A 26,631-nucleotide genomic window follows, 5' to 3' on the forward strand; every position below is an offset into this window, starting at 1 on the left:
GCGCGCCGCCGCCCCCCACCAGGCCCGCGCGGCCCGAGCCCATGAGCACCATGCGCCTGCTGACCCTCGCCCTGCTTTTCTCCTGCTCCTTCGCCCGCGCCGCCTGCGACCCCAAGATCGTCAACATTGGCGCGGTGCTGAGCACGCGCAAGCACGAACAGATGTTCCGTGAGGCCGTGAACCAGGCCAACAAGCGGCATGGCTCCTGGAAGATCCAGCTCAACGCCACCTCTGTCACGCACAAGCCCAACGCCATCCAGATGGCCCTGTCGGTGTGCGAGGACCTCATCTCCAGCCAGGTGCCCGGCCGCCCCGCCCCTCCCCCCACTCCCCGGTTTCATCCCATCCTTTCCCGGCCTCTCTCCGCTATGAAGAGGCCACCCCAAGCCCATCGGCTCCTCCTGGAGGGGCCCAGGGTCACTGCAAACCAAACACCAGCGTCTGCAGGTCCTGTCTGAGCCCCAGACCAGTCACGGCCCCCTGGGCTGGTCCTAAGGGGCTCTGAGGCTCCAGACCCTGGCCGATGCTGGTTGACATCGCTGCTCCACCGGGCCGGCGGGGCTGGGGACTCACGAGGGCAGAGGGCACGGTGGGCTCCGACAGCATGGGGCCTGAGGCCATCTTTGTTTCTGCTTCCAGACTCCCTTTCCCTCCCTGCCTGCCTCCCTCCCACCACCCACGGTTGCCTGAGATGGAAGGGGCGAGTGCTGAAGCGGGTGCTCTGTAGGGGTGGGAGTGGGGACTGCGCTCGGGTGCCAGGGCGCAGCATGGCAGCCGGGGCAGCGCGTGCTGTGGGGAGGGCGGGGCTGGGAGACTGTGCCCGTCGGCCTCCTGCCGAGTCCCAGTGCAGCTGGGGATCCTGCACTGCAGCCCTGCGAGCGCAGGGGAGACAGAGCCAGGGCCGCTGTCACACGCACGCCCACACAGGCACTGACACACACTCGTGCACCTCCGCGTCACAAGTCAATCACACGTGCACATCAGGGACAGGTTGCTGGGCCCAGTCCGACTCAGTTGTGCATCCACAAATACACGTGACGGTGCCTGCAGCACACACATCCTGTCCTAGCACATCCCTGTGAACACTGTGCACGTTAGCCTGGGGCTCTTTTCGGCATCCTTGGTGCAGGATGGAGGTGAAAGCTGAGGGGAGCAGCGCAAACAGCCCCACATCCAGGGCCATGCCGGAATTCTGCTCAAAAAATTCTCACCTAACCTCCAGGCAGGCTCTATGGGACCTGACTGGGCAAGGCGTCTGTGGTCAAGTTCTGCCACATGTTCAGCCTGGGAGGCAGTGGGACGTGGAGGGAGGGAGTTGGGGTCCAGATAGGGCCCTTCGGGGAGTCCTGGGCGCTTGCTGCGCATGCCTGCCTGTGGGCGCAGCCTCTCAGAGCAGCCAGCACCAGAGCAAATTGTGACTGCAGCTGTCCCAGAGCACAGCCCTCACCCCACCACCGGGCCCAGGACAAGAGCTGGCGGCACCTGTGGCTGCAGGGATGAGGGCATGGCCCCCACGTGGGCATGTGAGGAACCTCAGCACGGGCCTTGGGAGGGGCTGGGAAGAAAGAGGGGCCTCTGTCTCCAGGGAACTCAGCCCACGGTCCTGGGGGATGCATGGACAGCACTCCAAGCCAGTCTGCACCCTTTTTCACACTGTCTTGTGCCCAGCGTCTGGGGGCACTGGAAAAAGGGCCCACAGGCTTCTGACCCTTGGGGGACCTTCTCGCCTCCAGCTCCACGCAGACCTTCAGGCTGCCTGCCTGCGCCTACGCTTGGCATCCCCCACCCCACTCTGGCCACCCAGGGAGGGATACAGGTTGTCCTGGTGCCCAAGTCAGCATGGCACAGAGTCAGCTGTCTCCCAAGCCTACCCTAGCATGCCCCAGAGAAATCACCTTCCCTTGCGGTCTCCCGACCCACTGCGCACAGCCCTTGAGGCCCTGCAGGCCTGTGCAGAGAGAGGCAGTGTGCACCACCCCAGGCCCTGGTGTCCTGCCTGACCAGTCTCCACAATGGACTTCTGATCAGAGAATGGTGACAGGCCTGTTCCTCGGCCTCGTGGGTATCTGTGGCTGTGTGTGCACTGAAGGAGCCACTGGCCTCACCCCAGGCTGACCCTGTCTCCTGTGTCCACAGGTCTACGCCATCCTTGTAAGCCACCCGCCTACCCCCAATGACCACTTCACACCCACCCCAGTCTCCTACACAGCTGGCTTCTACCGCATCCCCGTCTTGGGCCTGACCACCCGCATGTCCATCTACTCCGACAAGGTAAGCCTGACCACAAGACTGAGACCCAGCTGGCTCCCTGTCCCCATGTTGGGCCCTGGGTGGCTCACAGCCACAGCCAGTGTCCCAGGTGGTTCAGGACCAAGCGTGGGGTCAGGACAACACGTGGCTGCCCGAAGGGAGAATTAGACAGTGCACACACTCATAAACTCACACGTACCACATACTCACCATCCTGCTGGCACATGTCACCAGCACTTTAAACATGCTGCCCTTCCACATCACACACACATGCACATGCATGCCCTCACACACATCACCCACACTCATGTGCCCACATATGATCCACACACATGCCCTCCTCTCATGTACACATGCCCCACACATCACCCACACTTGTGCACATCCATGCCCCACTCCTGCCACTCCCATGCATGCATATACATGCCCCCACATCATGCACACTCATACACACACTCCATCTACACTCATGTATCCACATGCTGCACATAAAAACCACTCATGCCCCTCCACAGTTACCCACACTCATGCACACACGTGCCCCACGACATAACCCATTCATCCACATGCATGCCACACATATCATCCACACTCGTGTACACACATGCCCATGTCACACACACTCATGTATGTGCATGCCCACCACATCCATATAATTTTCCCTATGTGTGCAGCACTCATAGACATGCATGCCTACATGTCACCCACAGATATGCACGTACATGCCCTTCCACATCACCCACACGCATGTACACACATGCCCTCCACACCAGTCACACTCATACACATACGCCCTCCACATGCCACCCACACTCATGCAATGCAATCTCCCCACATGCTCCCACATATCACCCACACGCATGGACACACATTCCCCGATATGCATTGCCCATAGTTATGCACACACATGCCCACGCACATCTCACACACTCATGCACACCACATACTCATACTCAAGCACACAAACTCATGCGCACTCAGTCACACACACTCATACTCTCACACACACACATTCGCCCCCACCCTTAAGTCCTGTGCAATCACAGCATCACACCACACACTCACCTCACAGCACCTTCTCACAACAATGGCCTCCCGCACACATGCACTCACAGGCGCATGGGCAGCGACCGGCTGACCCAGCCTGGGCTGGCAAGGAGGGGCAGGGAGGCTTCCTGAACAGGTGATCTTGGCAGGGGCACTGGGAGCCTGGAGAAAGGGGGCTTGAGGGTGGAAGAGGGGGCCTGGGTGAGAACTGGTGTCCAAGGTGGACAGAGAAGGTGACTCACAACAGATGGGAGCTCCAGGCCTGAGGGACTGAGGGCCAAGCACGGCAGCCGGGAGAGCCCTCGTGGCTCCCAGCAGCTGCAGGAGCAGAAATTGCAGCCAGAGAGGCACAGGGACCTGCTCCAGGTCACACAGCGCTTGGGTCTGCAGTTCTAGGAGGACCCGGCAGCTGGCCACCAAGGGGCAAGAAGAGTGCTACAGCCTGCTCAAGGCCACCTGCAGGCAGGTGGGGCCACTTGCCAGGTGCAATCCAGTGGATGCATGGGCTGAGCCAGGGGCTGGTCTGGGCTTCAAGCATCCCCTCCTCTCCCAGCCCTGGGCAAAGACAAAGCTGCCCTCAGATGCCAGGGATGGTGGTGCATCACAAGTTAAAGACCACCCTCAGCATCATAGTGAGTTCAAGGTGAGCCTGAACTGCATAGCAAGACCCTGTTTCAAAAAACCCAAGCCTGCCAGGCATGGTAGCACATACGTGTAATCCCAGCACTTGGGAGGGAGGCTAAGGCAGGAGGGTTGCTATGAGTTCAAGGCCAGCCTGGGCTACATAAGGAAGTTCATGGCCAGCCTGACTACATAGTCAGACCCTGCCTCCAAAACAAAAGAAAAAATCCAAACAGAACAATGGCAGTCATCAAAGTTGACCTACCCAGCTGAGGCACATCTGAGGGGTCATGGGGTAGGGTGTGCCCTTGGCAAGGGGAGAGGGAGCCCAGGCTCCTGTACAGAGTGAGTCTACCCTCTCTCCCCAAGGGAGGGTCCAGGTGGGGAGGCTCTGGAAACCAGGAGCCCAGGCACCCAAACTGCTCCTCCCAGGTGACCGCACCCTGCCCCAAAACCCCAACACACAGAGCTCTTATTCTGGGGCCCTCTGGCCAATTCCTGATTCCTCCTGGGCACCAGTGTCTTCACATACAGAGGAACGGAAAATGATCTCATGGAGGAAGCCAGCCAGGGGCAAATGGAAGGCCAGGAGGGGCCCAGATACTGGTCAGAGGCCAACACCAGATGCCTGCCTGAGACCAAACCTCATAGTCACACCTGGCCCTGGGGTCACAGCAACCAGCCAGCCCCTGCACAGCAAGACCCTATCACAGCCAATCCAAGGCCCACCCTGCAGCCCACCCTGAAGCACGTCATGGAGGCACCAAGAGGAAACTAGGAAAAAAAAAAAAAAAAAAAACGGAGGCCTCAGAGAACTCAAGATCAGTGTGGGTCTAGTGCTCTCCAGAAGAGACCCAACAGCTCCCACTCGCTGGTGACCACGGAGCAGTGAGGAAGCAAGCAGGCACTGGTAGCCTCTGCACTTCGGTGAAGAGATAGGACACTTGGGTCCCATAGGCAGACTTCTGCACTAACGTGTATAGCTTGAAGGACAAGTGGTTTGGCTCATGGCTGTAGAAGGGTCAGTCCATGGCCAGCTGGTCCCAAGGCAGGAACCTCATGGTGGAAGGGTGTGGTGAAGGAAAGCTGCTCATCTTGGGGCAGGCAGGAAATAGAGAGGGCTGGAAAAGAGCCAGGAAGAAAGGAAGGGGCCGGGGACAGGAAGAGCTGCTTTGTGGTCACCCCTCCTCACCCATGTCCTCCAGCTAGGTCCCACCTCCTATCAGCCTGTGGAGACCTGAACTCCACAAGGGACCAACCCACTGACGCACAGTCTTTGGAGGACCCCTCGTATTCACCATAGCAACTTCCTAATAAATAGTTATTGACATGTGGGGTGAAGCCACACGAAGACCCAGTGGCGTCTTGGACTGTCTTGAGCCCGCACTGTCCAGCGAAAGGGTGGGCTTTGGGTGGTGGTGAGGTCCACCCAGGGGCCGTTAGAGAGACAAGTCCCTGGGGCCTCCGCTCCTCAGAGCGGACCATGCGGGGACGTAGGGGGATCAGCCAGGGCGGGGGCAGTGGAAGTAGGGGTCCGCAGCCTCCTTAGCACCCCCTGCGCCCCACAGAGCATCCACCTGAGTTTCCTGCGCACCGTGCCGCCCTACTCCCACCAATCGAGCGTCTGGTTCGAGATGATGCGCGTGTACAGCTGGAACCACATCATCCTGCTGGTCAGCGACGACCACGAGGGCCGGGCGGCGCAGAAGCGCCTGGAGACGCTGCTGGAGGAGCGCGAGTCCAAGGTGAGCGCGGCACGGGGCGCTGAGCCCGCGGGCCGCCTGTCTGTGGCTCGTTGTGACACTCTCTCTCCATCCTGCATGCTCAGCACCACGCGTCTGGCGGCGCCCGCCCCGGCCTGTCCTCGGCTCATTTCACTCGCTTTTGCCATTAGTCGAAATCTCCTTTGTGTCAGTCCCTGCCGGGCCAGGGCCGGACCACCTGGAGCTCTGCAAACACCCCGCCCCACCCCGCAGCGCAGGCCCCGCCCCCGCAGGCACCCCTCCCAGGGCGCGGGAGACACGCCCCCCGCCGTGCAGGCCCGGCCCCGCGTACAGGCCCCGCCCCTGACGGCCCCGGCGCGATGCTGGACACGCCCCTACCAGGCAGCCCGCCCACCGCGGCGCAGGACACGCCCCCTCCGGCTCCCGCCGCCTCCCCGGAGGAGTTATCCTCTCGCTGCCAGGATCCATGCCTGTGGTCGCAGAGGGCTTGTCTCCTTGGCTGCCCCTTGCCTCACAGCTGCCCATAGCCCTCGCCAAAGCCCCTCCATGGACATCTCCCCTCCTACCTCCTAGCCCCGGGCGCGCATGCCCGTGCCCCGCCCCTTCTTTCTTCCCACCCATCCCAGGGCTGGGCTCGGCACACCTCGTGGGACCCTGAGTCCTGGACACACTGACACCCGGCCCAGTCCAGCACCCACTCTGTGGTGCCGCCAGAGATGAGAGCAGGACTTTTGGGGGTCCCAGTGACCCCTGCCCCCTTCCGTTCCCACCCCCATGGCCACGCCGAGGAGCAGCTGGCCTGGACACTTCCACCCAGCCGAGGGCCCTGGGCACCAGGCCCCATGTCCCAGCCAGGCAGAGAGGGAGGGGACCCGGGCTGGGGGGCCCCAGGGGCCAGAGGAGGGCGGGGCGGGAGCATGTTTCGTCTGCGGGGTCAGAGTTGGCTTCATCACACCTAGCCTCTCCCCGGAGCCCCAAGGCGCCACAGGCCTCCAGAGGGAGTAGAGGGCACCGGTGGGGGCAGAGGCAGACCCAGAGGGTCCCGGGGGTCCTGTCCTGAAGGTCTGCCAAGTCTGGGGGAGGACTGGCTACGAGCTTGAGGGCAACAGGTTCCCCATTCCCAGGGCCCAACAGGCCGAGCCCCCCTGCTGTGCCCACCCACAGCCACATGGACTCCCACATACATTCACACTCGTCTCACACTCGTCACACACCCCTGCACACCGTGTGCTTGTGCACTGCTACACACACTCCCTAGGGACTCCACACCTCCCAGACACCCTACCTGTGTGGGCGCCCTAAGGGTACAGATGCTTGGACACACGTGTGTCCCCCATGAGCCCACAACCCTCACTGCACCCACCAGCTCTCTCTCTCACACACACACACACTCCCATGCATGTTCAGACCCCGGGTTCCCCCTCCCCGCCTTCCCTGCTCAGACTCCTGCAGACTGACGCAGATGCCCACACACATCACCCAGCAAGTCCACGTGCTACACGTCCTGCCATGTCACACTTGGGCACACTTGTGGGCCAGAGGGCGTGGGCAGACCAGTTAGTGAGAAGAGAATGCCCCTGCCCCCAGTGAGGTGGGAGGGAAGAGAAGTAGGGGTAGGGGGGACATTCGGACAGGCCCTGGGGCTTCTGTACCCTCTCAGGACTGACATGGGGGTGGGGCACTACAGGGGCCACACACTAGGTGCATGATGGGCTGGGGGCGGCAGGCGGGACCCCAAAGGGTGGACGCGGACAGGGCCTCCCTTCTTCCTGAGCCACTGTCTCCAGGCGTCTAGCTCCGTGGCCGGAGCCTCTGTGGCGTCAGCCTCTGTGTCCCATCCCCAGCTCCACCTGGCCCCCACCCCACCCCGGGCCTCGGTGTTTGCGAGCTCCAGGTACGTGCCCGTCTGCAGACGTGCCGAGGAGGTGGTGTGATTGCTTTAGCGCCGTCATTTTCAACCGTTTATAATCTTCTTCTGTGTCTGCATATTTTCTCTGTGCACATTATTCATCAGAGTAAAAAAAGGAACTATGAAAACCTCGACCAACTGTCCTATGACAACAAGCGCGGACCCAAGGTATATATGCATGGACGTGCACGCCACCCACCGACTAGCGAGCCCCGGCCTGTGGCGCCTCGGCCTCGGGGGCCGCCATTAGGCCCAGCCGCACCGAGCCACAGGGCTGAGCAGTGAGGACAGCCAGGTCAAGGCAGGCAGCAGGCAGGCAGGAGCGGGCAGGCTGGGCGGCGTGGGTGCCCGTGGCCCACCCGCCACGGCCCTGGCCTGCGTCCTCCAGGCAGGCACAGACGCAGGAGGAGCTGCTCTCCGGGAAATGCATGCAAATCTGCAGGACCCCCGGGTTTCCTCGTGGAACGCCAGGAGGGAGCCCAACTGCCTGACTGCCCGGCAGGGCCCAGGCTGCTCCTGCAGGGGCCTGAGGACTCGGGCCGAGCTGAGAGAATCTCCCATGGTTTTGGAAAAGTCGGCCCTATCTCTGTTCCCGATTGCATTCCAAAACTCTTTTCTACTTCCTGTCCGCTGCACGTCTCTTTCTGAGTCTTGGTCCACTCCAGCTTGCATGCTCAGTGCAAAAATGAGGCCAGGAGTGAGAAGGAAGCAGAGATGCAGAGAAAGCAGAACAGAGCAGAGTGACTGCAGGAGAGCCAGCAGGCCAGAGACAGGACAGGAGTAGGGCCAGGCCAGGCCAGGAGCCAGGAAAGCAGGTGGCAGTACAGGTGGCAAGTGCAGGCCGGGCAGCCCTAGCTGAGCTGCCTCGGGGTTCCTAGTGGCTTCGGCCCCACTCTCGCCACTGAGGCGCTATGTCCCCTGACCTCGCCACCTGCTGACACTCTTGTTCACACTGCAGGCCGAGAAGGTGCTACAGTTTGACCCGGGGACCAAGAACGTGACAGCCCTGCTGATGGAGGCGCGGGAGCTGGAGGCCCGGGTCATCATCCTGTCTGCCAGGTAAGCGGGCTGGGGCCAGGGCTGTGTGGGCAACGAGCCCATTGGAACCAGGGCTGGGCACCACTGACAAAGTGAGCTTTACACACTTTCTCCGGGGACAGCTGCATGCATTCCTTGCCGTCCCCACATATCTGGAGACCTGGCCAATCACACACCTCCATCTGCCCACCCCTCCCTGGCCACCGCCCCTCCCATGGCCACATGCGGCTGCCTGACCTGAGCTGGACTTTGGGATGGCACAGGGAGAAGACCCTGCCCTCAGAAAGCCCATGACTCAAAGAAGCACACTCTGTGTGTGTGCGTGTGCACACTAGGTATCAAATCCAAAGCCTCACACATGCCAGGCAAATGCTCTACCATTGAGCCCCCTTTTTATTTACTGGAGACAGAGTCTTGCTAAGTTGCCCAGGCTGGCCTTGAACTTGCAGTCCTCCTGAAACAGCTCAAGGGCTGGGGTCGGGGAAGAGCCCCAGCAAAGGGACATGTAGCTGTGCTGCCATGCCCAGGTGGCAATGCCCAGGGAGGGAGAGGGTCAGACCCACCTCCTGAAGGTGCAGAGCACCTGCAGGGGAAACACTCGGGCCCTGTGAGAGGGAGGCTCCCCCTCAGGGCGGGGCCCCCACTTGCCGTGTCAGGAAAAGCCCACAGCAAAATTCTCCCTGTCTGCAATGGCAGAGCTTTCCTGGGAAAGGGAAGACTAGCTCTCAAGGACAGGGGGAAAGGATGGAAGCCTGGGGTAGGAGACGGGGGAGGCCCGGGCCACCCCACAGCCTGACCCCACCTAGGAGCTGCGCTGCACTCCATGTTGGGTGAACAGCAAGTCACCACGTCCAGAAAAGCACGCATCAAGCCCTGAGGTCCTGAAGGGAGAAAGGAGGTAGCCGCACCAGACAGGGGACTGCACATTCAGTCAACAAACCCTCCACCACTCAACCCCTCTGTCTTCAGAGCAGAGTGGGGCTCTTCGGGCTCCTCAGGCTGGAAAGCCAAATTCTCCTTCATCCAGATGGCAGGGATGGGGTTCACAGCTACCCTACACCCAGTGGGACCAAGCCGGACACTGGCACTGAGCTCCTCATGGCCTCACTTGCGCCGCCAGCAGCTGCAGAAGCCGCGCTAATCACTCCCAGTTGGCCGGGATTTTTAAGTGGCAAACCCAAATCTCGGAGTCTGAGGGCACGTGCCTTTGAAACCCATCCAACTGTGGGCACTTTAGGAAGGTGGCCCAAGGCTTCACAAGAAAGGATTACGTAAAACTGTGCTCGCAGGGGGCAGGGCTGCAGAGATCCTCTGAAGGCAAGCCCCGCCCAGGCAAGGCCCCGCCCAGGCAAAGCCCCGCCCAGGCAAAGCCCCGCCCAAGGAAGGTTCCAGCCAGCAAGAGCAAGCCCTGCCCAGACATAAGCCCCACCCAGAGCAAGCCCCGCTCAGGGAGAGCTCTGCCTGGAACGAATCACACCTGGAAAAGCACCCCTCCACCCCACAGAAGCTCCACCCAAGGAAGACCGCAGCCAGGAAAGGCTCCTTCGAGAGGAAGTCCTGCCCATTCCAAGGGAGGCTACGCCCAGCACAAGCCCCAACCTAGGAAGACAACAAACTCCGCCTAGCGGAAGCCCCGCCCAGAAGCTCTACCTAGCGAAGGCCCCGCCCAGGGAAGGCTCAACCACCCTCCTAGAGACTGCCCCGCCGTCTAGGGAAGGCTTCCCCAGCGTTTTCTGATTGTTTACGCTTCCTTACTCCCCATAGGGCTTGCGGGAGACCTAGTGGGTGTGGCGGGGTGAAAGAGTGTATCGGCTGGACAAACAGGCTAGCTGTCAAGCAGAGGGTCCGTTCATCTGGGAGAGGGTGACTCAAAGAACCCGCTGCATTCAGCTGATGGGCGCTTTTGCCGCAGACAGGTCCCATCAGGCTAGGCCTGCCTGACCGTACATTTGTGGTCAGGGTGGCCGCAGGGGCGCAGGTCGGAGGGTCACAATGTACAGGACCCCGCCAACCCAGGCCCCGGCAAAGGGCACACACTTTCTGCACCGTTTTTTTTTAATGTCTGTAGTCTCCGTGGCACCCACTGATGCCACAGGGAACCCCCTCTTAGAGGGGCCTGGCTTGTGTTGACAGACCCCAGGGCTAAGGACAATTTTGCCAGACATGGCTGTAAGAAGCAGGTCAGCCCAGTGAGGGGTAGGTTGTGGTGGCAGGCAGATGCACACACATGCTCGTGGACCATGTGCACACCACACACGCCTGCATGTGAGTACACATTATACGCACACCATCCATGCCTACATGTGCACACACAGGCATGTACCATATCTCACCACTCATATATATACCTCACATGCACACTCATCATAACGCAGAACATGTGCACACCATACTCAACATATATACATGTGGACACACACTGTAGACACACATGCACACATATACCCACGTGCATCTGTACTTATGTATATGTGCTATGTACACACTTCATACATGCACACAATACACAGAAGCACACAGCTCTCACACAGAGACACACCATTAAATACACCCATACATTTACATGCACGTGCCCCCAGCCATGCACTCCTAGGTACACACCACATAACACACCATGCACTGCATACATGTTGTACCTCACATGTGTCCATAGATCTCAAGACACAACACTGTAACCCTACCAACCTCACACCTACCTCCATTATTTTTCTCCAGTTTTCTATAGAGTACTCAGAATTCATTTCCAAAACCTCAGTTTTGTTTTTCTTTTTTTTTTGTACCAGGAATCAAACTCAGGACCTTGCACTTGCCAAGCAGGCGCTTGTGCCACTGAGCTAGATCCCTGGCCCCAACTTTGTTTTTCTGAAATTGTCTTTAACAGTATCAGATACTTCTGGGAAATGGTCTGATGAGGTTTCTTGAGTTGGTCAGGCTTTTGTCTACAACCATCTCACTGTCAGAATCATTCCACCATGTGGCCCACGTGGATCTGAGCCCTGTTAGAAGGGCTTCTCCATCAGGTGGGCATGGCTAACAGCGGGCACGCTGCACCGACACCAGTGGTGTTGGGTTCTGCTAGGTGACTCCTGCTGTTCATGTGCTGTGCTCTCTCTAGGGTCACTGCAGGGCGTTGCCTGGAGCACCTCTGGTTTTTGCTGCTTACACCCACCAACAGTGTCTTCATGTAGAGCAAATGCTGTGCTTCCTCCCTACCCCACTGTGTATTTCAGGCTGGACTTGAATTCACTAAGTTGCCCAGGGTGGAATTGAACTCACAGCAATCCTCCTGCCTCAGCCTCTTGAGTGATGAGATTACAGGCATAATCTACCCTACACCATGCCCATCTTGAGGGTTTGCATTTCTTTGTTGGCTAGCCCTTGAGAAGACCACTTTGGTTTCCAGAGTCAGCCACTGTAAAATCAGATCAACACTCTGGCAGTAACCTGACTAAACGTGCCTGCGGCCAATGCACGGGATAAGCAGACCCTGGGTGGCAGTCACGGTCCAGGCCTCTCTGGAGCAAACCCAGGCCCTGCAGGGTGGGGTCTTTGGCATGGCCAGCGAGGCCCAGCCCCAGGGGTCAGGTCCCCTGTGTCACTGCCCACAGGAATCACCTGTGAGGACCCAAGAACTCAGGGCCCCATGTCCCTCCAAGGTGAGCCTGAGCTCTGCCCTCCTGGTGACCCTGGCCCTGGCAGGGGGCACAGCTGCTCTGCAGACCCCAAAATGACAGCAGACCCTCCCCCACCTGGCAGCGTGTGCTGGGTGCTCAGGGCAGCTCCGGGAGGCCATTCCCATGGGCATCTCGACAACCCAGAGGTCCCTGCTCCTCCCTTCACACATTTGAACGTGGAGGACTGAGGGCATCTGCTTGTCTGTGGCTGTGGCAGTCACAGTGTTATGGGCTCTAGGGCAGGCTGGCCAGGCACAGACCTGACTCTGCCACTCACCACCACGTATGTGCCTCAGTTTCCCTCCTGACACAGGGATAGTTCAAAGTCTATCCCACAGGGATGGTGTGGGAAATAAGACAATCCCTGTGAAGAAGGCCTTAGAACCATCCCTGCCTGGCACAAGGTGAGTGAGTGATCAGCAGTGATCCCTCACCATTCTGGGCCACCCAGCACAGACGTTCAGCCCGCTCCTCGGGTGTGCCAGGTATCCATCCCCGCCCGCCCCCAAGGGCAGCAGCCAGCAAGGGAGGCCAGGGAGGCTTCCGGGGTCTGGTTTCATCCGCGTGTGGGACTCCGGGCCTGTGCGGGTGGGTGCGCAGCGGGAACTCGCGCACCTCCGTGTGACCTCCTGGCCCCGTACGGGTGGGGTGCAGCGTGGACCCCTGCGACTCCAGAGTTTCCTGGCCTGGCTCGGGGACGCACAGCTGAGGAGGCCGGGCGGGGGTGGCGCGGCTGGGGAGGACTCGGTCCTGGCCCGTCACCCCTGTCTACCCACAGCGAGGACGATGCCGCCACCGTGTACCGCGCGGCGGCGATGCTGAACATGACGGGCTCGGGGTACGTGTGGCTGGTGGGCGAGCGCGAGATCTCGGGGAACGCGCTGCGCTACGCGCCAGATGGTGAGTGCCGGGCCGGGGGCGGGCCGGGCCGGGGCGGGCCGGGGCCGCACGCGCTGAGGCGCCCCTCGCGCAGGCATCATCGGGCTGCAGCTCATCAACGGCAAGAACGAGTCGGCGCACATCAGCGACGCCGTGGGCGTGGTGGCGCAGGCCGTGCACGAGCTGCTGGAGAAGGAGAACATCACCGACCCGCCCCGCGGCTGCGTGGGCAACACCAACATCTGGAAGACCGGGCCGCTGTTCAAGAGGTGAGCGGGACTTCCCCGGGGAAGCGGGCTGGGCCGTGTGGGCGTGGTCTCGAGGCTGGGCGGGGCTTCTCGGCTACGGGGCGGCACGAAGTGGGCGAGGAGGTCTTGTAGCTGGCGGGGTAGGAGCTTCTTTCCGGAAGTAGGAGGAGGCGTGTGGGAAGTGGGCGAGGCTTTTCGCAAGACCTCAGAAAGTTCTCGCAGGACAAGGTGGGGAGGCCTGTTGGAATGGCGGAGCTTCTTTCAAGACATGGGAGGGTCCTAGACCCAGGTGGCCTCCCCATTCAAAATTTAGGCGGGATGCTCTTCCGGAAGTGGGCAGGGACGCTCTGCAGGGTGGCCAGCGGGTCCTGCTATCCACGCCCCTGCTATCTCATCCTCCATCTCTCCCCCGACCTTCCCAGCACCACCACCTCTGTCTTCACTCATAAGCATCTGCCCTTGCTCCCAACACTGACGCCAGGACCTCAGCTGACACCGAAGTCCACCTCCACATGCACTGCAGCCCACCCGAGGCTGTGCCCCTCCCCACAGTCATGGCAGCCCTTGGGAGGAGGCCCTTGCTGCAGCAGGTGGGGACTGGGAGCTTCTAGGGACCCAGGAGATCGGACAAGGCGCCCAGGGACACACCCAAGCTTGTAGTGAGCCAGGTGGCTGAGGCCTGGAGACCCACAGGCAGGAACTAACTAACAGCAGCCAGGACACCTGTGTGGGAGCAGATGTGGCCACAACAGGTGCACACACAAATGTGTATGGAGGGTGAGAAGTCACGTGTTCATAGGGCATGCATAGCAGCACATAGGGACACAGACTCAGCACATGACACACATATACACAGTACATACATGGGTGTGCACACCACAGGTGCACACACAGGGTCACTGATATGTCCCAGTGACAGACACACACAGCCAGCAGGACAGCCCAATGGTTCCAGCTGGATGCAGGCTCAGCCTGCCTTCCCTACTTGCTGGCAGACAGCGCTGGTGTCCTCTGGGCTTCTACCTCCTCTGTAAAACCGGGATGGTTGCTTTGAGGATCAAGAAACCTACCCCTCGGAAAGCCCTCGCCACAGTCTGGCACCCAGAAGCCACTCAGCTGTCACTCGCTGTGCTGCCCATCTGGTATGGGCAGACTTGCTGATGCCTCTTGTGTGGGGGGCTGGCATCTGCTCATCTTGCCTTTCTTGGGGCTCAGGTGGAAGGAAGGGTTCTGGCTTCTCAGGAGCCAGTGTAGGGAGTGTCCTTGATGGATCGGAACCACATGCCGTCCCAGGGTGCTGATGTCTTCCAAGTATGCGGATGGAGTGACTGGCCGTGTGGAGTTTAATGAGGATGGAGACCGGAAGTTTGCCAACTACAGCATCATGAACCTGCAGAACCGCAAGCTGGTGCAAGTGGGCATCTACAATGGCACTCATGTAGGTGGGGGTCATGAGGGGGTGGGGGCTGGGGCCTTAGGGTCCTGGGGCCAAGACCCCTGCGTGGCCACCCTCCATCTCATACTCCCACCCCCAGGTCATCCCCAACGACAGGAAGATCATCTGGCCAGGCGGAGAGACAGAGAAGCCTCGAGGGTACCAGATGTCCACGAGACTAAAGGTGGGAGACCCTGCTGACCAGCCCTGGCATTCCCACCCTGGGTGCCCATCCACCTCAGGCCCGGAAAGGGATGGTGAGGTCCATGAACACAAAGGACGGACCCAGGGGAGGTGGGGCCCACACTCTGCCCAGCAGGGGATGCAAGCAGCAGACAGAGGAAGCAGCAGCTGCCCCTCACTCCAGCAGACTCCTGCACCCCAGCTCTGCCCAGCCCCAGTGAAATCTGGGAAGAGCTGACCAGGCACAGGGGCAGCGGGGTGGCTCTCCACACACCTGTCTTCTCTGGGTGGCCCATCTTACGTCTGGCTTCTGGGAGCACCCCCTCACAGCATCTTGTCACCTTTTGGTCCCCTTTCCTCCCCGGTGCTGCACTGAGTCCTTCCCCATGCTTCAAGCTCTGCTGTGACCACCACAGGCAGGACCTTAAGTGCAGGGCACCCAGCCACCCTCCTCCAAGTATCCCCATGTCCCCCTTCTGCTTCATGAGCTCACTGTCCAGCCTGTGGCTAGTCCTCCGACCTCACCTGACTCTCCCTCAGCCCTGCCCTTCCTGGTGACAGTTGGTTTTCTGGGTGCCTCTCAGACCCCTGCAACCCAGGCCCTCTGTGCAGGAAAGACTGAAAGTGGCAGTCACAACACCGGTGGCTGGGAGGCCCCATCTAGTCTAGGGGTGCGGGTGGCTGTTGACAGCTTTGCTTCTGACCTCACTGATTTTTAAAAAGTACTAGTATCTATTACTTCGGAAATGGTAAAACGTAATAACAAATTTAAAAAGCAATTTTTAAAAAGCAATTAAAAAGTGTTCCCTCCCTGGGGAGAAAAGCCAACACGCAGCCTCGGAGGCCATGCTGGTCCTGTGCGTCTTTCCCGGCTCCCCCGCTTCACAGCCCCCCAGCTGTCACATCCCACCTGGGCCACCTGCCTTCTGCCCTCCACCTCCTCCAGCCCTGGGTCAGCTCCAGCACCACCTCCACCTCCAGTTCCATGCACCTGCTGTGCTCCACTTGGTCTGCCCACACTGTGGCTGTCCCCTCCTATGCCAGGCTGTGGGCCCTGGAGGGTAGGGGGGAGGAGAGGCAAAGCTGGAGCCTGGGCTGAGAAGCAGGTGTAGAAGAGAGGGGCATCACAGGGGGAACAGGAGTGACAGAAGCTGAGGCCTACAGACCAGGGCCATGTGCCAGAGCCAGTGGGGCTTGGGCAGGCCCAGGGCCAAGGAGGCGGTTGTGGGGGGAACAGATGAAGGAGAGACAGATGGTGCTGTGGGTCTCTTCATTGGACCTGCTCTGTCCTTGTGGCTCAGCGGGGCACAGGATGGACTGTGGCCGAGATGGGGAGTTTCCCTTCTCTGAGTGGTCGGAGGTGCCCAGCACGTGCCAGACAGCCTCACTGGCTGCTCAGATGGAGGGTGTGACGTCTAAGGCAGGACCTGAGGAAACGCGACCAGGGGCAGGGACAGTGTTTTAAAAGTCCCTCCACTAAGCTGTAGTGGGGGAGTTTGGGCAGAGCAGCCAGCAGATGGTGGTGGCTTGGGAAGGGGTGTGCAGTGACCCAGACAGGGGCGACGAGTGGGGGAACCTGGAGTGGCCTGGCACCGGGAGGAGGCCAGCGCGTTGGGACAAGGGCTGGTGACCCAAACCGGGTTCCCCTCTCTCCAGATTGTGACGATCCACCAGGAGCCCTTCGTGTACGTCAAGCCCACGCTGAGCGACGGGACGTGTAAGGAGGAGTTCACCGTCAACGGGGACCCGGTCAAGAAGGTGATCTGCACCGGACCGAATGACACATCACCAGGCAGCCGTGAGTGTGGGGCGGCCCGTGGGCGGGGGCGGGGCGGCCAGGAGCTCTTAGTGACCCCACCCGCTCACCCCACCCCCAGCGCGCCACACGGTGCCTCAGTGCTGCTACGGCTTCTGCATCGACCTGCTCATCAAGCTGGCGCGGACCATGAACTTCACCTACGAGGTGCACCTGGTTGCGGACGGCAAGTTTGGCACTCAGGAGCGGGTAGGTGGGGCCGGTGGGCGGGGACGTCAGTGGGCTGCCGGGCGCCTGGTGGGAGGGGCCTGTGCTTCGGTGGCTTGTGTGGGAGGGGCCGTCGGAGTGGGCAGGGCCTGGCCCCGGGAGTCTTGGGTGGGGCGGGCCTGAGTGAAGGGGCCTGGGAGTTGGGAGTTGGGCCGGGTCGGCACCAGGATGCCGCAGGGCTTATTGGTGCAGACCCTGCGGTAGCCTCGCCCTTCTGCCGCCGCACAGGTGAACAACAGCAACAAGAAGGAGTGGAACGGCATGATGGGCGAGCTGCTCAGCGGGCAGGCGGACATGATCGTGGCGCCACTGACCATCAACAACGAGCGCGCGCAGTACATCGAATTCTCCAAGCCCTTCAAGTACCAGGGCTTGACCATTCTGGTCAAGAAGGTGGGCAGGGGCCCGATGGGTGGCGCTGCATCCAGAAGGGTCCCGGCAGCGCTGACCGCCCATCCACCTGCAGGAGATCCCGCGCAGCACCCTGGACTCGTTCATGCAGCCGTTCCAGAGCACGCTGTGGCTGCTGGTGGGGCTGTCGGTGCACGTGGTGGCCGTGATGCTGTACCTGCTGGACCGCTTCAGGTGAGCGCCACACGGAGGCTGGGCACACCGGGACAGGGTGTGTGGAGTTGGGCAGGGGTGGGCCAGGCCGTCTCTCCCGCCCTCTCTCCCGCCCTGCAGCCCCTTTGGCCGGTTCAAAGTGAACAGCGAGGAAGAGGAGGAAGATGCGCTGACCCTGTCTTCTGCCATGTGGTTCTCCTGGGGTGTCCTGCTCAACTCTGGCATCGGGGAAGGTAAAGCCATGCCCAGCCTGCCCACTCTGCACCTCTGCTCAGGGATCTGACGCAAACCTGTGCCTACAGGCGCCCCTCGAAGCTTCTCTGCACGCATCCTGGGCATGGTGTGGGCTGGATTCGCCATGATCATTGTGGCCTCCTATACTGCCAACCTGGCAGCCTTCCTGGTGTTGGACCGGCCCGAGGAGCGCATCACAGGCATCAATGACCCACGGGTGAGGCCCAGCCCAGCTTGAGGGCATTGTGAGGCTAGGGAGCCATCTGTCTTGGTGGGGCCTGGGGGAGCAGCCTCAAGCCCCGCCCTGCCCTGCCCCGCCCTGCAGCTGAGGAACCCCTCGGACAAATTCATCTACGCAACCGTGAAGCAGAGCTCGGTGGACATCTACTTCCGGCGGCAGGTGGAACTGAGCACCATGTACCGGCACATGGAGAAGCACAACTATGAGAGTGCGGCCGAGGCCATCCAGGCCGTGCGGGACAAGTGAGGCCGGCCCCAGGGTGCCCCGGTGGGGCGGGCCATGCAGCAGGGCAAGGGGTGCGCACTCGCAGGCTATGGGGAGGCTGTGGGAGCGGGGCTCCCCGTGACCCTGCTTCTGCCGGCAGCAAGCTCCATGCCTTCATCTGGGACTCGGCAGTGCTGGAGTTCGAGGCCTCGCAGAAGTGTGACCTGGTGACCACAGGCGAGCTCTTCTTCCGCTCTGGCTTTGGCATCGGCATGCGCAAGGACAGCCCCTGGAAGCAGAACGTCTCCCTGTCCATCCTCAAGTGAGTCCAACGTGCCTCAGCGCCCTCACCACCTTCACCCATCTCCATGAGCCTCCTGTTAGAGGGGGATGCTCTTCCCAGTGCCCAGCACAGAAAGGGATCCCAGACAGCCCCAGCCAGGCAGGCACTGTGCACTCTGCGCCAGGACCACCGGGCTCCGCCCCCAGCATGGCTTCCTACAGTGCCCTGCCCACTGAAGGCTTTACCCAATCCACACATTTTTCTCCGTAGAATGCCCCCCCCACGGAAGGCCTCACCCCATCCAGGCACAGCCCCCTCATGGGGTGTCACCCACCTGGCTCCTCTACTCTGTACCTCAGGTCCCATGAGAATGGCTTCATGGAAGACCTGGACAAGACGTGGGTTCGGTACCAGGAATGTGACTCACGCAGCAACGCCCCTGCGACCCTCACCTTCGAGAACATGGCAGGTGGGGCCCCCATTCCCCTCCAGGGCTGCACTGGGACTGGCCAGGCTTCTCAGCCAGCAGCTGAGGCTCCGGCCTGCACACAGGGGTCTTCATGCTGGTGGCTGGGGGCATCGTGGCTGGCATCTTCCTGATTTTCATTGAGATCGCCTACAAGCGCCACAAGGATGCACGCAGGAAGCAGATGCAGCTGGCCTTCGCAGCAGTGAACGTGTGGAGGAAGAACCTGCAGGTAGGGCAGGCCACCCTGTGAGGCCTGGCGCCCAGGCCCGGCCTGGCCACAGCTACCCCCCGCGCCGCAGGCCTTGGCACTGGCTCTGGCTCCTGTGGGCAGGACTGGAGCTAGGAACCATGGCTGGGGGCAGCGGTGAGTGCTCCCAGGACATGGGGGCAGCGCTGGGGCGGGCTGCCTGCTGGTGGGCACCCACTGCCAAGCCAGGCCGAGGGAGGCCACACGCCCCGCTTGGAGCCTCCACCTGCCCCTGTCTCCAGAGTCGCCCACCGGCGCCCGTCCCATAGGAAGGCGAGCAGGCAGGGTAAGGCAGGGGCCCACCTGTGTGGAGCATGTGAGCCCCAATGCAATTGGTCCTCTGACCCTGTCCAGGGACCCCTTTCCTGCTGTGACCTTTTGCTCTGTGACTTCAGTCCAAAGGCAGCCGCCCTCCCCTGTCTGGAGCCCCAGGGTGCATCCAGGGGGCTTTGCAGCCAGTTGGGCCAAGGATGCACGCGGGTCAGTCACAGCCCTCAGGGCTTGGGGACGGGATGGGGGAGTGGCCCGTCAGGCCTGGGGCTGGCGGCCCTCTCCAAGTTCTTGTTCGCTCCTCTCTTTTCTTTCTCTGGTGCCTTCCTGGAGCTGTGTCCCAAGATGAAGCTGGCTCTGCAGTGAAGGCTGTGGGGGGACTGGGCTGCTGGGGTCCCCACACCTCATCCGCCCACTCTTGCTCTTAGCCCACAGGTCCCTCGGGGACCTGGCCACTGCTCCCACTGGAGGGCACAGGGCCACGCTGACCGTCAGACTCAAGGCCAGGGTCCGGGGAGCTGCCTCTGTCTATTGCTCCACTTCCATCTGACACCTGCCTTGGGCCCTCGGCCCCTTCCTCACTCTTGATGTGTGCCCCTTGGGGTCAGCTCCTCTGATCCTTGAGGGGCTCCTCCTCCTTGGGCTGCCTGGGAGCCGGGTGGACTCCCAGGAGGAGAGCTGGCCGGGACCCCAGCCCAGCCCTAGCAAGAGCAAGGCCAGGCCAAGCCCTCAGGCAGGAGAAGAGGCTGCCCTCAAGAATTTGGCCGTCAGTCCATCTGCCCGGCACAGGGAGACAGGCAGAAGCGAGGGCCGGAGTGGCCGGCCAGGCCAGGCAGCGGTCCCTAAAGAGTAGGCGAGGGCAGGTATGGCCGCCATCCTTAGCCATCTAATCACTTATACATATTCATTTTAGGATAGAAAGAGTGGTAGAGCAGAGCCTGACCCTAAAAAGAAAGCCACATTTAGGGCTATCACCTCCACCCTGGCCTCCAGCTTCAAGAGACGTAGGTCCTCCAAAGACACGGTAAGGGGGAGACACCCCAGTCCCACGTCTCCAACTCCTCCCTCGCCCCGTGTCTGTCTCCCTCTCCCTCGCCATCCCACCCCTGTCCCTGCCTCCAACCCTGGCCATCTGTGCCTCTGCCCCAAGCAGCCCCCTGCCCCAGTCAGCCCGTGCCCTCTCCATGCCCACAGGCCAGCCAGCGCTGCCCTCCAGACCCCACACCTCTCCCGGCCTCACTGGTCCTCAGCCCCCAACCCCGTGTGTCTCCACGTTAGTCTGCCCTCCCCGCTCCCCCCATGCCGTGACCCACACACCATCTTGAAGCCGTCTCATGTCGTTGGTCAGTCAGCCAGCCTCACCACCTCCCGGGGCCGTACCCAGTCCTGGGAGCCCAGAGCAGCCCTGTCTCAGTTGCCCCCCCCACCGCACCAGGAGGCCACACCACTGCTGTGATGTCCCCGTTTCTCTCACCTCTCCTAGCGGGGCTGCCGCCCTCACTGCTGCCTTGTGATGGCCTTGGAGGGGGTGGCTGTGATGTCCCATCCCGTCCGTCTGTCTGGCCACTGGCCCCGCCCCCCCGGACACCTGTCTCACCTGTCTCACCAGAGCCATGCGTGTTGCATCTTCCATGTGGTCTCTGTGTGGGCCGGGGGCTGGGGGCCGGGGCCGGGTCCATCTGGGTGGACGGCTGGGGCCTGGTGGCCCCCGGCAACAGGGTGCTATCCATGGGGGACGGGGTGGGACCAGGGGTCCCTGCCGGAGTGAGCAGCAGCCCCTGAGGGCCTGAGAGCAGGCAGGCAGGCAGGGGCAACTCTGTGAACCCAGGCCAGCAGAGCCCAGGGCCATACTGAGATTCCAGAGGGGGCCCAGGAAGGAGATGCCCAGACAGATGCCTCAGCTCTGACCTCAGCACTTCCACAGGCACTCAGAACCAGGCTTTCTGCCTGCTGAGCCAGGACTCCATCTCCTGCTTTGTGCAGCTTGTCACTGCACTGGAAAGCACCCTCAGACCCAAGGCCCCCAGAGGGCTCTGCCCTTGCTAGAGGAACCCTGGATCCAGGCAGCCGCCCTGCAGTCCCACCCACAGGGAGTCCCCAGCCCATGGGCAGCCACCCCAAAGGGGAATACGCCCTAGGGAGGAACTGTGATTTGCAGCCCCCATGTTCTCCATGCACAGGAAGAAGGGAAGACCTCCAGGGCACAGGCAGGACTTGGCACGGAGCAATCTGAGTCTCAGGGCAAAGCCATCAGGGTGCCCTAAGAGGGACCCGGGATGCCTGACTCCTCAGCTCCACTGGGAGGAGGCCAGTGAAGGCCAACAAGGCAGCTGGAGACCCTAGGAGCTGGTGGCATCACAGTCCCCAGGACCGGCCCAATCGGCCTGAGCCTGGGGTCCCACCAGGAGGCACAGGGCAGGGGGAAAGAGAGCAGGGCCACCAGGGCTGTGGGTTGGTCAGCCAGGGGAGGAGGATGTCTCCTGGCAGACAGGAGAAGCAGCACTTGGGGGGGGGGTATCTGGGGGTCACACAAGTTGTGCAGTGGTGGGCCACTTACAGTAGGTGGCCCCGAGGTCTGAGTCCTGCCTGCAGCTGGCCCAGGTGCAGCTCAGGGTGTCCTTCTGGGGACATGCTCCCAGGGGAACCCTCTAGAGCCAGGTGGCACCTGGGGCAGGTCCTCACCCTGTAGGGCTGACTGCGGGGCGCTCTGCTACTGGGCTCTGGGTGGGGGAGGGCAGCCCAGCTCCTGCCCTGCTGTGGAGCTGGGCACCTGCTCAGAGGGAGGCCTGGGGAGGGGGGGCTCTTTTGGGTGGGGTGGGGTTGGTCCCGCTGCTGAGATCCTCTGCCCCTGTCCTGTGGCTGGTCCGGGCCAGGGCGGCACTGGGCACTCAGGGCTGGGATCCCTGGCAGCCAGCGGGGCCAGCGGGTATTGATTGTTGGTTCTTATTTATAGAGCACCGGGGGTGGACGCGGCGCTTTGCAAAACCAAAAAGACACAGTGCTGCCGCGACGCGCTGTTGAGAGGGAGGAGGGCCCGCTGCAGCTGTGTTCGCGTCATAGGGAGGGCTGAGACGCCCGCCCGCCGCCCTCCTCTGCCCCCACCCCCGCAGACAGACAGACGCCCGGGACAGCGCCCGGCCCACGCAGAGCCCGACGGGGTCAGGGAGGAGCGCCCCCAGCCTCCCCCAGGCTGCGCCTGCCCGCCCGCCGGTCGGCCGGCCGGCCGGTCCCCCTGTCCTGGCCCCGCACGTGCCCCCGGCGTCGGGCTAACGGGCCACCTTGTCTGTGATTTCTATTTTGCAGCAGTACCATCCCACTGATATCTCGGGCCCGCTCAACCTCTCAGATCCCTCGGTCAGCACCGTGGTGTGAGGCCCCCGGAGGCGCCCACCTGCCCAGTTAGCCCGGCCAAGGACACTGATGAGTCCTGCTGCTCGGGAAGGCCTGAGGGAAACCCACCCGCCCCAGAGACTGCCCACCCTGGGCCTCCTGTCCGCGCGCCTGCCCTGCTGCCTGGCAGGCGGCCCCTGCTGGACCAAGGTGCGGACCGGAGCGGCTGAGGACGGGCCAGAGCCGAGCCGGCTGGGCAGGGCCACAGGGCGCTCCGGCAGAGGCAGGGCCCTGGGGTCTCTGAGCAGTGGCCCTGGGCAGAGGGGCTCGGAACAGAGCTGGCAGCCCCATCCGGCCACCATGCTGAGCCGCGGTGGGGCACATGGCGCCAGCTGGCAGGGCCCCTTCCTCTAGCACCTGCTGGCTGCAGCCTGAGCTCCATCCTCTCCTTTTCTTGCTGCACCCCCGCCCCCGTGCCTCTTCTCCCCCGAACCCCGTCTGCTGGGCTGGTCCTGCCAGTCCCCACAGCTGCCCCTTACTCCCCCAGCTGGCAGCACCTCCTGGGGTGCTCAGGGTCCCCGTGCCTGCGCCTCCTTCAGACTCCGAGTGGGCGGAGCCTTTCCTTCGCCTGCAGCTACCCTCGGGCTTCTCTAGACGCCAGCTCTGGACTGTCTCAACCCTGCCCCGCACCTTGGGCGCAGAGGAGCGCCACCGCGCCGCCCTCCCCCCAGCCTCGGGTGTGTCATCCCCCGCGCCGCCTGGTGCAGGCCCAACCCTCCGTGCCCGAGCGCGTGCCTTCCCCGTGCGTCCTGTGCGCAGCCGTGCTCTGCGCCTTCCGGCCCGGCACGCCCCGCCCCCCGCCCCGTGTGCAGTGGTCATGCCTAAAGGAATGTCACGACATTTTCAGTCCGTGTCCTTGTTTTGCCAGCAGAGCGTAAAGGGAGGGCGGGGCCGGGGTGGGGGTGGTCGGGGCACGCTCAGGCTTGTGCTGGTGGGGCGGCCTCGCTCTCCGGCTCTGAGACAGCGGCGGGTCCGGCGAGGTCCGGAGGTCTCGGCGGGCGGCGGGCCGCCGGGTGGTGGCGGCGACGGCGGCGCGCGCGGCAGGCGGTGATCGCGGAGCCCAACGCTAGGCAGGTGGCCAGGCTGGCGAGGAAGGAGAGCGGCCCGAGGGCGTAGATCACCGCCAGGTCCCGCGCGGCGAGGTGCTTTGCGCAGTGTCGGAAGGCGTCGTCGGGGAAGGCGGTCAGCGGGGTGAGCGTCAGGCGCCCGGGTGACATGCAGAGCAGGGTCTCGGCCTCTGTGGAAGCGGGGGCGTTCGTCAGGTCCCAACCGCCCCGCTCGGCCATCCCAGTCGGGCGCCGCTCACCTGGTGCACGCGGGTGCAACCGCAGCCAGACGCAGAGCGGGCGCAGGGCGCAGCCGCAGACCCACGGGTTGCCGCGCAGGCCCAGCGCATCGAGGGCGGGCAGGTGGGCGAACAGGCCGGGCTCGAGCGCCGACAGCGCGTTATCCTGCAGGCTGAGCGCGCGCAGCCCCGGGAGCGCGCCCAGAGCCGCTGGTTCCAGCAGCGCCAGGCGGTTTCCGGCCAGCGATAGGGAGCGCAGCGCGCGCAGCGGTGCAAAGGTGCCGGGCGCCAGCGTCTCCAGCTGGTTGGCGCTCAGGTCGAGGAGCTGCAGGGCACCCAGGCCCCAGAAGGCCCGGGCGTCCACCGAGCGCAGCCCGTTCTTGCGGAGGTCCAGGAGGTACAGGGCGCTCGCGCCCTCGAAGGCCACTGGCGGCAGCGTGTACAAGCGATTGTGGTCAAGCAGCAGCGTATGCACGGGCCGGCTCAGGCCCGCGGGCACAGAAAGCAGCCCCAGGGCAGAGCAGTTGGCCTGGCCACCCACCGAGCAGGTGCATGCCTCGGGGCATTTCAGGGCGCCAGGGGGCTTCGAGGGCGCGATTCCAGTGGGCACTGGGGCCCAGGCTGGCCTTAGCGACAGTAGCAGCAGCAGGAGCAGTTTTGTTGGAGGCCAAGAGGAAAAGGAGAGGCCCCGCATAGGGGCAGCGCTGAGACCCAAGGTGGGCTCCTTGCTGCCTGTGTGTCCTCGGAGCCCAGGCATCCAGGACACTCGTCCCTGTGTGCCTGCGCAAACACTGACTGTCCAGCCTGGTACCTGTCGTTCCTGTCCCACGGCTGGTTGGGGGGGGCAGGCATGAAGCCAACGCCCAGCACTGCCAGCCACCTGTCCCAGAGCGCCAGGCCCATGGCTCTTTCTCCTCTGTGAGGGTGAGGCCAGTGGAACCCTGAGAGGCTTGAGCAGCAGGGCCATGCCCACCTGCACCCTCAGCAAGGACCGCAGTGTGCAAGCTGCTGTGGCCTGCTCATACCCAGTCCAGCTCCACTTGGACTAGGTGAGGGGACCCCACCTCAGGAGTGTACTGGTCCCCTGCTGTGGTGAATGGCAGGAGTACCTGACCAGCCTGAGCCTGGGGCACAAGCCTTGGAGTGGAGGGGGATGGTGCAGAGGGAAAGTGGGTGTCTTCTACTCCCTGAAACCTGCAGGGTACAGCGAATGGGAAGGGGGACATCAGTCTGGGTGCTCCTGTCTAGTGCATCTCTTGAGTTGGCAACTGCAGGTCCTGTGTGAGGTTTGACAATGCAGGTGAGGGGCCCAGGGTGACCAAGGCTTCCTGGGACGGTGCAGCAGGGAGGAGCCAGGCTGTCTAGCCAAGTGTGAGCCTGGGGTGTGGTTCTCTGCCTGGGGGAGGGGCATCCCACCACCCTTGTGCCTCGAGGGGTTGTGTTGCTTGCAAGGAGGACAGCACACAACCACTAAATAGTTTTAATTCTGTTGCTTGGCACTCTGCCCTACGTGGGGTGTAGGGGTAGCTCCTCTAGAGTGTCCTCCATGAGGACATGCTCCTCCATGGACTGCATCATGGGGACCTCCAGGTCCAGGTGGGACTCCATGTGCATCGAGCGCATGTCCATGCAGTCTTCCTGGGTCCCATAGTGCTCCACCAACCTGCATGACAGCACAGGCTGGCAGGGCCTTGGGGACAGGGCTCTCGGTGCCTCCATGAGCTGCCTCCCCCATGGTGGCATGGAGGGGACACCCCCACCCGTGCCAGTACTCACCTGCTGTCCATGTGTCTGGAGCAGGTCTCACTGGGAGGACAAATGTAGGTATGACTCCTGGAGGAACGCTGGCCCCGTAAGCCCAGCAGTGCCCCAGCCCCTTCCCTGGTGCACACCTGGGAAATGCCCTTCCCAACCACTAGTAACAGCCCCCCCTTGACCGAGGGCGTGGGGCCCATTGCATGGTCTCCGTCCCACTACTCCCCACCGAGCTCACGTACTCCTTGGCTCGAAAGACACCAATGGCCACAATGACCAGGGCACAGAAGCAGCTGGCGCCAATGCCTGCCAGCACCACAATCAGGGCGATGAGGGCTTCGCGGCTGAGGCCAAGGCCGCAGTCACAGCTGGTCCCAGCTGCGGAGACAGGGCCATGAGGCCAGGAGCTGTTATCCACCAGTGGAGGACCTCCAGGTTCACCCTGCCCCAGGGGCCCCTGTGAGACGTGGGAAAGGCCCTGCCTAGGAAAGTGCGGGACTCTTGGGGGCAGGGGCGCACCTGCAGCAGGGATGAGCAAGGACAAACATATCAGGCCCAGGAGGCTGCCAGCTAGGCAGGAGTCAGGCTGAGGACGGGGGACCATGTCCAGCCCAGCCTCGCTGCACAGCTCTGGACGGAACTTGCAGGATGGTGCTGA

The 26,631-nt window shown here is 62.4% G+C and overlaps 3 protein-coding genes across 11 annotated transcripts; 1 reads left to right on the plus strand and 2 right to left on the minus strand.

Moving 5' to 3' along the window:
* Positions 1 to 6: 6 nt before the first annotated feature.
* Grin1 (glutamate receptor, ionotropic, N-methyl D-aspartate 1) lies at positions 7 to 23,779 on the plus strand. Of its 9 annotated transcripts, XR_264481.2 has the most exons (22): positions 42 to 299; positions 2,137 to 2,271; positions 5,487 to 5,663; positions 7,657 to 7,719; positions 8,510 to 8,610; positions 13,042 to 13,163; positions 13,237 to 13,411; positions 14,684 to 14,828; positions 14,926 to 15,009; positions 16,665 to 16,806; positions 16,886 to 17,013; positions 17,260 to 17,424; positions 17,498 to 17,616; positions 17,716 to 17,828; positions 17,898 to 18,046; positions 18,155 to 18,312; positions 18,435 to 18,596; positions 18,917 to 19,026; positions 19,110 to 19,255; positions 20,457 to 20,567; positions 22,497 to 22,701; positions 22,847 to 23,779. XR_264481.2 is itself a non-coding variant. In XM_005408585.2 (21 exons), exons 1-21 carry the CDS (start codon positions 42 to 44, stop codon positions 22,611 to 22,613), a joined length of 2,880 nt encoding a protein of 959 aa, XP_005408642.1. In that variant the 5' UTR covers positions 7 to 41; the 3' UTR covers positions 22,614 to 23,779. The 9 variants fall into 9 exon arrangements, 8 of the variants coding, with proteins under 8 accessions (XP_005408642.1, XP_005408644.1, XP_005408643.1 ...); XM_005408585.2 differs by having other exon boundaries at positions 7 to 299; positions 22,497 to 23,779; XM_005408586.2 differs by lacking the exon at positions 22,497 to 22,701.
* Positions 23,774 to 25,605, minus strand: Lrrc26 (leucine rich repeat containing 26). The gene is made up of 2 exons (XM_005408584.2): positions 24,240 to 25,605; positions 23,774 to 24,170 (listed from the first exon to the last, which is right to left on the minus strand). Exons 1-2 carry the CDS (start codon positions 25,183 to 25,185, stop codon positions 23,851 to 23,853), a joined length of 1,266 nt encoding a protein of 421 aa, XP_005408641.1. The 5' UTR covers positions 25,186 to 25,605; the 3' UTR covers positions 23,774 to 23,850.
* Positions 25,606 to 25,684: 79 nt separating this feature from the next.
* On the minus strand, positions 25,685 to 26,631 carry Tmem210 (transmembrane protein 210). The gene is made up of 4 exons (XM_005408583.2): positions 26,493 to 26,631; positions 26,216 to 26,351; positions 25,995 to 26,024; positions 25,685 to 25,881 (listed from the first exon to the last, which is right to left on the minus strand). Exons 1-4 carry the CDS (start codon positions 26,575 to 26,577, stop codon positions 25,725 to 25,727), a joined length of 408 nt encoding a protein of 135 aa, XP_005408640.1. The 5' UTR covers positions 26,578 to 26,631; the 3' UTR covers positions 25,685 to 25,724.

This window comes from Chinchilla lanigera, unplaced genomic scaffold, assembly GCF_000276665.1.
Source record: "Chinchilla lanigera isolate Chin_1 unplaced genomic scaffold, ChiLan1.0 scaffold00112, whole genome shotgun sequence".
In the NCBI taxonomy this organism is placed as follows: Eukaryota; Metazoa; Chordata; class Mammalia; order Rodentia; family Chinchillidae; genus Chinchilla; species Chinchilla lanigera.